Source organism: Bubalus bubalis, chromosome 2 (genome assembly GCF_019923935.1).
Source record: "Bubalus bubalis isolate 160015118507 breed Murrah chromosome 2, NDDB_SH_1, whole genome shotgun sequence".
Classification (NCBI taxonomy): domain Eukaryota; kingdom Metazoa; phylum Chordata; class Mammalia; order Artiodactyla; family Bovidae; genus Bubalus; species Bubalus bubalis.
In genome coordinates, this window is record NC_059158.1 from 143153202 (window position 1) to 143164521 (window position 11320).

Below are 11320 nucleotides of genomic sequence, written 5' to 3' on the forward strand. Positions count from 1 at the left end.
GTAGCTTCTCCTGTAGACGTTCATTTGATCTCTTTTCCATTTACAACCCTAATTTTTACTTTTTAGTAGTTTCTTTATGTATAGTTCATTTTTCTGCACTTTTGTTTTCAGTAGGTGACTCAACACAAGATGGCAAATCAGGATCTGGTGAAAAGATCAAGAAACGAGTGAAAACTCCCTATTCTCTTAAGCGGTGGCGCCCTTCCACCTGGGTCATTTCCACTGAACCACTGGACTGTGAGGTCAACAACAATGGCAAAGACAGGGCAGTGCATTCCAAATCCAGCACCACTGTTTACCTTGCAGACGGAGGCACTGCCACGACAATGGTGTCTAAAGATATAGGGATGAACTGTCTGTGAAATGTTTTCAAACCTATGGAGTGAAATTATTTTTTGCATCATTTAAATGTGCAGAAGACATTAAAAGAAAAAACTGCTTTATCCTCCTGTCAGTACCCCCTCCTACCCCTGCAACAAGGACTTGCTTTAAATAGATTTCAGCTATGCAGAAAAATTTAGCTTATGCTTCCATATTTTTTAATTTTTTTTAAGTTTTGCACTTTTGTTTAGTCTCGCTAAAGTTATATTTGTCTGTTATGACCACAGAATTATATGTGTGTGTATCAAAAGTGGTCTCAAAATATTTTTTTAAGAAAAAAAAAGCAGAAACAATGTATTGCTGATAATCAGTTTGGACCAGTTTCTAAAGGTCATTAAATCAGAAGCAAATTAAGACAGGTTTGACTGCAGTGGTGTCTGGTATCCATGTTTTATTTCTGGGCACAAGCTAGTTTGTATGTTGATATGTTCCTGAACGCATTATCTGTTGGACATTCTTTTCTCTGTGTTTTGTTTGAATGTGCAATAGTCTATAGGCCACAAATAAGCTTTCTCGTAAGCTCTCTTCCTAACAGAGCACACATTCTTCCAAGATATGAACATTTTCCTTCCCCACCCTCCATACTTTTGGCAGGTCAGTTCTTTGACAGTGAGTTTTTGCACAAGAGAAAGCAGCTACCTGATTTCTTGCTTTCTCTCTCCTTAGGGAGAATGCAGAAACGTTGTCTCAAAGGGCTCTAAAGAAGGAACTACCAAAACCTAATTTGAAATGCCATTTCTTTTATCCTTCCAAATCCTAAACATTTCCTTCCGGGCATTTTAATAAACATACTTGGTTTCTGGTTTTGGAAGTTCGTAAGAGCACAGAACAAAGAGCAAATCAAATATTAGCTGTTTTCCATTTTATTTTATATATATATGTTCATGTTCCATATTCATTTATTTAAGAAGCACATTTTTATCAGAAAACTTACAGAGCTTTCCTTATGGAATTTTTAAGTAGGTAGATGGTTAACACAATGTAGTATTATAGTCTTCATTCTCTGAATACGCTGTGTTTGACATAAATAAAATTACATCCTGTTTAAAATAACTTCAAAAGTAATTCATAGTTGTGAACCTGTAGTATCTTTTTTATTTTCCCAAACGAGGCCTGGTAACTTTATCTGGAAATTACTCCTTTTCCCATGACCTAAAACACTGTGTGGAAAAATCATTCAACTGGCATGCCAAGTCCCTGTGGAAGGAAGAATTGCTGCCAAACCTATAATTTTTGAGCAGACTGAGACTTACCTCTCTCTTTTCAAAACTGTGTTTCTTCACTAATCTTATTTTCATAGTTTTTCCATTTGCCAGTTTTTGTATCTTTGATATGTGAGCATCGTTTTATGATTTTACATTATATTAGAATGTACCTTTTAGTGATAACATCATGTATATTCAGATCATGTTTTTTTTTTAAAGCTTCCTTTGCTTCTTTCATTACTGATAATCGTCTCTAAAACAACTTCTGCATGTTTTTTTTTCTTTATAAATAAAGCACTTTATGTCAAATAAGGGACTTTTTTATAAGCACAAATTATTTTCTATCAATTTGCAAACAATGAAGAGCTCACTTTTTCCCCCAGATTCCCAGATTACTTCATAGACTTTCAGTTCTTAGATTTCTCTGGAGATAAAAAGCTCACAGGAAAACACAAATTCCTGATTGAGATTTTTATCTCCTGAACAAAGTTTTCACACTCATGTTCTTCTATCTGCATCACTTAGCTAAAGACAGACTCTGTTTCTCAATTTGCTATCCCAAATATGTATGACTTACTTGTGTATATAAGCCTTCTTTTGTTTGCCATCTATTGTGATCTTATGAAGAGAGATGTCACAGTGCTTAACCATTTATTCAGCTGGATTGCTGAACACAGTTTTGAAATCTTAGAAATGACATTATTTTGCTAGTGCCCGAGATTTCCACCTTTTGTATTTTATTGGACCTTCTATTCCTTCAGACCCTTAATATATTTTTCAGTCATCTGGCATAAAAATTTTTCATTTATTTTTTTATCTATGTAATGATTTATTTATATTTTTTCCTGTAAAATTTCCCTTGGTTCTCTTAATTTTAAATGTCTTCCAACTGCATTTCAGGATATTATTTTTAAGTAATTGTAGAACATCTTTGAGTCAAAATAAATTATATTTCTTCTTCAATTGGAAGCATCAAAGATAAATGACCATTTGAGGTCTAACTGATCTTTTCCAGACAGAAGAAGAGTTGCCTTACATTCTACTACACTGTGTTTGGGCCAGATGATTGTAAGTTTTTAAGGATTTTTTGGTATTTAATAGTAAAATGCTCTCAAAAATTGGTATACCAAATTAAAAGAACTCCTTATAGTTTCCCACTTTATGCAGGCATGCTTAAAACAAATAATTTTCTTTCTCTATGTTTTTATTAGCAGACTCTTGGTAAAGTAGGAGAAATAGAGAGTGTAGATCATTTTAATAAATTTTAAGTTAAATTTACCTCAGACTGATTTAGAATCTGTTTGCAAATATACAAGCAAGCAAAATTACACAAAATACTCATTTGCAAACTATTTAATAATAAATGTATCTTAAATCTAATATTTAACTGTATTCAAAAATTTTTGCATGTAGAAAATCATTTGGGCTCCTTTGAATAAGAGGCCATTCATTTAATGAAAAAAATACTAAAATTCAACCTTAAAAGTATTGTAACCTTAAAAGCATCATAATAGGTAATCAAAATAATTCCCTTAGCTATCATAATTGTATATCAGAACTAAGTCTTTGAAAGAACTTAATTTGAATTGAATGTAGACAAAATGATTTAATGATAGTTCCTAAAAAGTTCCCTCTTTAAATGCATAGTTGGGGGAAAAAAAATACTGGTGTAAAAAGTTACGGGAAGGCAAAGATACAAATAGTAATTGGCCATTTATTACATACTGAATGCTGCGATATAAATACATTATATCTTTGATTCCTCATGACAACCATATGAGCATTATGGTTACCATTCCCATTTTACAATAGGGGAAGTTGAAGCTAAAAGAAGCTAGCTAGTTTGCCTGAGGTCTACACCTTGTAAATGACAAAGCTGTGATTTTTTAACCTAGGCCTGCTCTCTTCACATCTCTTTCATCCACACCACACTGCCTACACGCTGTATGACAGAATGCATGACGGACTAACATTTTGTAAGAAATTTAGTCATTAAACTCCAGCACAATTGTGGCTTGAATATAAGCCAAACCAGATACCTTAATGGCTTTAGAGTTAGGAAAACATAAGAAGATGTACAGACATGTCTGTGGTGTTCGTTGCTTGAGAAATAATTACTAATTCAAGACAAAATTCAATCCCACATGTGCCATCATGAATCTTAAAATCATTTAACTTCTCTTCACTCCCAACATTCTTATATTGCAAAACTAAATGGGAAAGGCAAAGGTGAATTGTGGGAACAGAGACCTTTTCCTAAACTGATTCCATTCTTGACATGGTGGAATTAATTTAATGTGTCCCATCAGTCCTTGCACTTCATTTTGAAAATTTCTACTTTTAATGACTTTAGAAAATTTTACTAATCCAGAGAACTAATAGAAGAGGCTGTAGGAAGAATAGAAGGAAAATACTGTTTTTATAAAGCAATTTGTATAGCTTCCTTAGGTGTATCCACTCACTCTGGAAAATGTGTTGGTTCTGAATGTGACAATAATTAAAGGTAGGAACACTCAAATAAGTATGTGTTTCAGTGGGAATTATCACAAAATTTGGCAAGTATGTTTATTTAAAATATTTTCCATCCTGGCTTCTAAAGCCAAATGAAATTCACAAACTTTTTTTTTCTTATTTATAAAAATAAATATTTCATTGGAGGTAATTAGCTCCTAGAATGTGAGATTACATTCTATTTCTATACAACCTTTTATAAATTTATGTTAAACTTACTACCAGTTGTATGCAGGCTATTATATATCAATAACTATTCACAGATTGCTATATATATCACTCTATCTTCCAAGCTAACTTCTTAAACTTGGAATCTGTACACACATGTTGGTTGATTATCTAGATCAATTATCCTAGAAATTATGTAATTCTCCCATAGACACCCCAGGAGTCTTTCAGAGTAAGATTTTTCTAAATATTCATACCATTTACTGTCAGTTTGCTCATCAGCAAATAAAAGTTCATTTTAACTTTTAGATTCTGAACTATGTAAACTTTAGCGAAAACTACCTTGTGTGATCCACTCCTAGATGATAATCCTTGATTAAGTAAATCTGGCAAATCACTATTTGAACTAGTTTACACAAATATTATCAAAAGTAGGCTTTTCTACAGGTTCCCTGATTAACATACAAGAAAAGAGGAAATCCCTGGATGGCACTCTGGGTCTACTTTATTTCATTCACCTGTTAGTTTCTGTCCTACTCTGTCCCTTGGTTATCTGACTTGCAATCTTCTGTGTCTGGAAGGTTTTCTTCACATTTATTCTGCTTCCCTCCTGTTTAATTTTGTATCTGTTTATCTTAACTAGCAGATAAAATAAAAAGGAGGGTGACCAACTGGTCATCCTCTCCAACATTTGTTATTCAGGATGCTTCAAGCTTCTCAACACTTAAGTCTCAGTTCTTCACACAAAATTTCTTTGGTTCCTTTACCATTTTCTCCTCAGTTTTTACTATTTTCATACCTACTTATATTTAAGAACACCTAAAATTATGCTTTGTTATATTCAAGTTCATTACTCCATTTATGGTTAAATAAGGTAGAATTGAGAATTAAGATGTTTCCATTTGACAGTAGATCTAACCATCAGATTGTCAGCAAATCAGCACTTAAGTTTATATTATCTAACTTTTTTTTTTAATCAAATTGTGGAGTTCTGTGATTTTATACAATAGTTTATAACTAAAAAGCCATGCATACAGAATTGCATATCACTTTATTGTTATTTTTAACCTATATTGCAGCAGGCTTAGCATTATGATTGAGCCACAACATTTTACATATTTCTTTGCATCAAATATTAAACACAAAAGGCAAGATTAACTGTTGAAAGCAAACCCTACAACAATCAAGTATTATCTACAAACATTTTTGCAGACCACTTTTGAAATACTCGTCATTGTTTTTTGCAACATAGACTGGACTAAACTTTCATTTAACTTTTAAGTGGTTAAAATTGAGTGTTGTACATATAAAGAAAAGGTTTATCTCATGGCTGGTAACATTTGAAAAGTAAATATTTAAGAATTTATGCTGTGTATTAAAATTATGCCCCAAATAAATATATCTTGAAAATTCTAATTCCGTTATTACTGTGATATCCATCGTGTTACTATTAAATGTTATAAAATTAATTTTTTTAACTTAATTTGAGACCCAGATTTTAAAATCTGGGTAAGAGACAAAGAATCTTATCACCGATTAGCACGTCCAGTTTATGACAATATTAAGCAAATTACTGTATTTTAAACTGCAACTTGTTTTTGTCATTAATGTTTTAAAAGGCAACATGTAGGTTTTTTTCCATTTTATTTGTACTTTAAGATTTCAAAACCATCTTCCTGTTTTAGACTCACTCTATAGACATAATATTACTTAAAAACTCAGGGTCTCTTTCATCCCTTTGCACATTGACAAACCAATTGATAGCAAACAAGCAATTAGATACAGTTGAATACTTAAGTTTTTGTTACACACAGAGTTCATTTAATGTTTCATCTTACGATTTGACTTAACTTACATAGATACCAGATTTCATTAATCTTAAAAACTTGCCCAGTTTTATAATTACTGAATAGAGGGAAATGACTCAACTCATTCACTACATGTTAAGCATATGTAGGCCTTAGAGTTGAAGCGCAGTCTTCAACCCGTTTCTGTTGTTTGGTTAAATAGTTATACATGAGACAGTTCATTTCATTTCACTTTTTAATGGGGGAATTTGGTAAAGTAGTTCCTCAGAAATAAAATTTTTCAAGAGGTAATTTAACATTATTAAACGTCTTCAAAAGTGAACTAGTGAGTTTATAGCTTTAGTAATAGCTTGGATGGTTTTGAGAATGTAACCTATGGTAACCTATTTATCACATCATCACATCCAAATAGAATTTTTCTTCCAGACAAGTTCAAGCTCCAAATTAGTAAGCTGTATCTTTAAAATCGTTGCAGTGAAGTTACTTGTAACAAGTCTCTTGTCTCAGGCTCTCCATCTTATTACCAACCCTCTGAAATGTGATAGGGAAACACATTTTTAAAGCTTAATTAAGAAAACTGAAATACTAACAAAAGATGAACTTCAAAGATAAGTCCTGGTTTAATGCTAAATCGCTTGGAGTCTAGCTTTTCTTTTTCTGGTCACATTATTTATTTAAGCAGTTTTTGTATGCCTTGTCATGTTTCCATAGAGATCATATTGTGTAAGTGTTTGTATAAGCTGGAATCATCATTAATTTTCTGTTGATAATTTTTCAGATGAAGATAAGTGGATAATTGTAAAATACACTAACTCTTAGGGTGTTGTAGTAGCTGAAACATGGAAATATGTAGCCACCGTGCTTTTTCTAAATGGACAGGAGAAACATAAGCTACAGAGTATTCATTTCTGAGGATGCTTTTCTCTAATGAGAAAGGCTGAAAAATATTGGCAATTCCTCAGAACCCTCTTTCTTGTTAACGGGTATCTCTTGTTGGTGTGTTTTGCTCTTACATTACCAATAGAATATCATATATGAATTTATGAATAATTGCTTTCAGTTATTTTGCTTTTGTATAAGCCGTCTGAGACCTTGCTATGCTGTATAAGTTGTGTTTGATGGATCGGTGTGAGTATGAAATTAAGCAAATCACTTTTCTTTTGTATTATCTATGGATGCCACTATGAAAGCTGACATTAAGCCACTAAAGAGTTTTCTATGAATAATTGTAAGTAAATGCTTTGATATATATAAACCTAAATAAAAAGATTGTATTGATACAGAGACATTCGAGAAGGAGATTTTAAGGGAGTTCTTTAGGTTTAAAAAAGGCTTGCTGTAAATGGTGCATTATTCCATTTATTAAAGATCATATTAATGACAACAGTGATTGTATCTTGATTTTATGAGGTTATCAACAAAATATGATTGTTAGTATGATATTTTAGGTATTTTGCATCAGAATAGCAATTGTTTGATACAGTATGACTTTCATTACTCAGTATGATACATCAAAACAAAAATCAACTAACATTAGAATAATAGTTGCACACTCACTGTATGCCAGATATGGTGTTATTTATTTTATGTATGTTGGTAATTCTTACAGCAGTTCTACAAAATGCATATTACTATTTCCATTTTATATATAAAAAATGACTCAGAGAAGTCAAAGCCACAGACCTTGCCCAAAGCCACAGACCTTGTAAAGATGAGATTCTAATGTATTTTCCATTTTGCTTTGAACTATATAGTTTTCATTTTCTGCTTATAGAAAGAGAAACTCAAAATTAAAAATGGAAATCCCCTAGTAGCTCCAGGAACATAACATGAAGCAATTTGAGATTACTGAAAAGTTACCGAAACAACTATCTTTATTGGCCTGACAATGCTGTTGTGCTTCACAGCATCAAATAATCTTTTCAGTTAGACCTTTGTATTTTTAGAAGGAACTTTTGCTTGAGGAGAAGCATGGTCTACTCCCATTTGCTCTGTTGTCACCTTAAAAAATATTGTAGGGGATAATAGGTGTGGGTATCTTTTTCCTTTTGACTCACCTGCCCAACCTTAACAATATAATGTTACAGGGTATCATTGCAATTCTCTATAAAACCCACTATGTAATATTCAAGATGATTAACTAAATGTCCCTAGAGAAAATATGACCTGGGGAAAATGTACAGTAATGAACTGCTGAACCTTTAGTAACGACTAGCCAAAAGTAAAATTACTCTCATTTACACCTATACTTGTGTGATTCATCTTCCCAGTTTATATACTTCTCTGCAAAGGGCAAACTTAGATAGTGACTAATCTTTTTTTATCCTCTCGTGCTGTACTCAGTTGGTAAGTTGTGTCTGACTCTTTGTGACCCCATGGACTGTAGGCAGCCGTGCTCCTCTGTCCATGAGATTTTTCAGGCAAGGATACTGAAGTGGGGTGCCATTTCGTCCTCCAGGGTGTATCTTCCCAACCCAGGGATCAAATCCACATCTCATGCGTTGGCAGGTGGATTCATTACCACTGCACTACCTGGTGTCTTTCAAACTTAAGGCCAAATTCCATATTAGGGCGGCCTTCATTTTATTGGTATAATGTAAATAATATGTTCACTTTCTTAAAATTGAATCATTATTGTGTACTGAGTGTGTGACATGATTCCTGCCCCCCAGGAGCTGAAGCCATCTTGAGGAGAGAAGGCTCATCCAAGAAGTGGTGACATCAAAGAAGATGACATGTAAGTACCCCAATAAGTGATAAACTACATATTCAATATGTATTCGAAGAGCTAGGGAAGACTACAGTGAGGGAATGATTATTGAGCTGGGTCTTGACAAGTGGGATTTCAATAGGGAAAATGAAGGCATAATACTTGAAGTGACCAGAAATAAAGGAGCATAGAGAATTAATGGAGAAGGCAATGGCACCCCACTCCAGTACTCTTGCCTGGAAAATCCCATGGACGAGGGGCCTGGTAGGCTGCAGTCCATGGGGTTGCTAAGAGTCGGACCTGACTGAGCGACTTCACTTTCATGCATTGGAGAAGGAAATGGCAACCCACTCCAGTGTTCTTGCCTGGAGAATCCCAGGGACGGGGGAACCTGGTGGGCTGTCATCTCTGGGGTCGCACAGAGTCGGACACGACTGAAGTGACTTAGCAGCAGCAGAGAATTAATATAAAGCAGAACATAATAGAACCAAACAGACATTAAGACTTTGGAAAGCCAGGTTTTGGACTTGCTGTCATAGATAATAGGGAGGTTGAAGTTTCTTAGGTAGGAAAGGCCTAGAAGTAATTTGGAGAAGTTTAGAGTCACAGATGGGCAGGATAAAGTAAAGGAGAGTGGTGGGACTGAGGGCATAAGAGAAACTTCAAGCCGAATGGAATTTCAATTGTTAGCAGTTCCTTTTTTGAAGGGTCATCAAAAAACTTTGACACCTGTTGTGTTGCAAACACTGTAGTAGGAGATAAAAGACACAGCCCACCCTCACAGTAGACGTAAAGAAAATTATAGTGCAGATTGTAAGTACTATGACGGAGTGAAAACTAGGGGTATTATGGATGTACATGGCAAGGAAAGCTAATCCAGTCTTACTGAGTCAGAATTTCTCCTTTTGAGATTACTGATTGTCTTAAAATATAAGGAATTAGTTAAGAAATGAGCAATGACCTTCTAAGCAGAAGTTGAAGCATCCACAAAGCCCTAGAGGCTGGAAAGGGTGGAGCTTTTTCTTGTTTGATGGGATGTGGAGTTTGGAATGCTAGCTGAAAGTGTGGAAAGAGATGACCCAAACAGGACTAGGACACAGAAACTCTAGCATACTATACTGAGAGTTTGGACCTATCTGGAAACCAATGGAAAAATTCAAGCAGGAAAGGTTCAAATTAGATAGCTCAGCTGGTAGTATAAAGCATGGATTGAGAGGAAGGGAGTGAAGTGCAGTTGAGTATGGAGACTAGTATAGTTGAGTATGGAGACTCACTCTTGAGAGAATATGAGAGCCTGAACCAAGGCTGAGTCAGTGATGGTAGGGAAGAGGAAGCAGATTGGGTCAGGATTAAAAAGGAGTCTCCGGGAATGCACAGGCTATCAGAGGAGACTAATTTATAGGTTTTAAAATAGACATTTTTGACATTTGAAACATTGTTTTGACATTGAAAACAAAACATTTTCAAATTTTTGTTTCAAAAAATATATACAGATTCCTTTCACTTATTTTCTGTAGAAACACTTCAAGTACAGTTCAGTTCAGTTCAGTCGCTCAGTCGTGTCCAACTCTTTGCGACCCCATGAATCGCAGCACGCCAGGCCTCCCTGTCCATCACCAACTCCCGGAGTTCACTCAGACTCAGTCCATCGAGTCAGTGATGCCATCCAGCCGTCTCATCCTCTGTCGTCCCCTTCTCCTCCTGCCCCCGTCTCTCCCAGCATCAGAGTCTTTTCCAATGAGTCAACTCTTCACATGAGTTGGCCAAAGTACTGGAGTTTCAGCTTTAGCATCATTCCTTCCAAAGAAATCCCAGGGCTGATCTCCTTCAGAATGGACTGGTTGGATCTCCTTGCAGTCCAAGAGACTCTCAAGAGTCTTCTCCAACACCACAGTTCAAAAGCATCAATTCTTCGGCGCTCGACCTTCTTCACAGTCCAACTCTCACATCCATACATGACCACAGGAAAAACAGCCTTGACTAGACAAACCTTTGTTGGCAAAGTAATGTCTCTGCTTTTGAATATGCTATCTAGGTTGGTCATAACTTTCCTGCCAAGGAGTAAGCGTCTTTTAATTTCATGGCTGCAGTCACCATCTGCAGTGATTTTGGAGCCCCAAAAAAGAAAGTCTGACACCGTTTCCCCATCTATTTCCCATGAAGTGATGGGACCAGATGCCATGATCTTCATTTTCTGAAAGTTGAGTTTTAAGCCAACTTTTTCACTCTCCACTTTCACTTTCATCAAGAGGCTTTTGAGTTCCTCTTCACTTTCTGCCATAAGGGTGGTGTCATCTGCCTATCTGAGGTTATTGATATTTCTCCCGGCAATCTTGATTCCAGCTTGTGCTTCTTCCACTCCAACGTTTCTCATGATGTACTCTGCATAGAAGTTAAATAAGCAGCGTGACAATATATACAGCCTTGATGTAGTCCTTTTCCTATTTGGAACCAGTCTGTTGTTCCATATCCAGTTCTAACTGTTGCTTCCTGACCTGCATACAAATTTCTCAAGAGGCAGATCAGGTAGTCTGGTA

General features: G+C 35.1%; 1 protein-coding gene across 2 annotated transcripts in view; it reads left to right on the top strand.

Annotated features, from left to right (window-relative positions):
* Window positions 1-7457, top strand: part of BMPR2 (bone morphogenetic protein receptor type 2) — a 152790-nt gene extending 145333 nt beyond the window's left edge. For both annotated transcript variants that reach the window (XM_006080551.4, XM_044937359.2), the window contains one exon: window positions 112-7457. In XM_006080551.4, coding sequence (XP_006080613.3) covers window positions 112-362 — 251 coding nt within the window. In that variant the 3' untranslated portion in view covers window positions 363-7457. The remainder of the gene's footprint in view (window positions 1-111) is intronic.
* Window positions 7458-11320: the final 3863 nt, after the last annotated feature.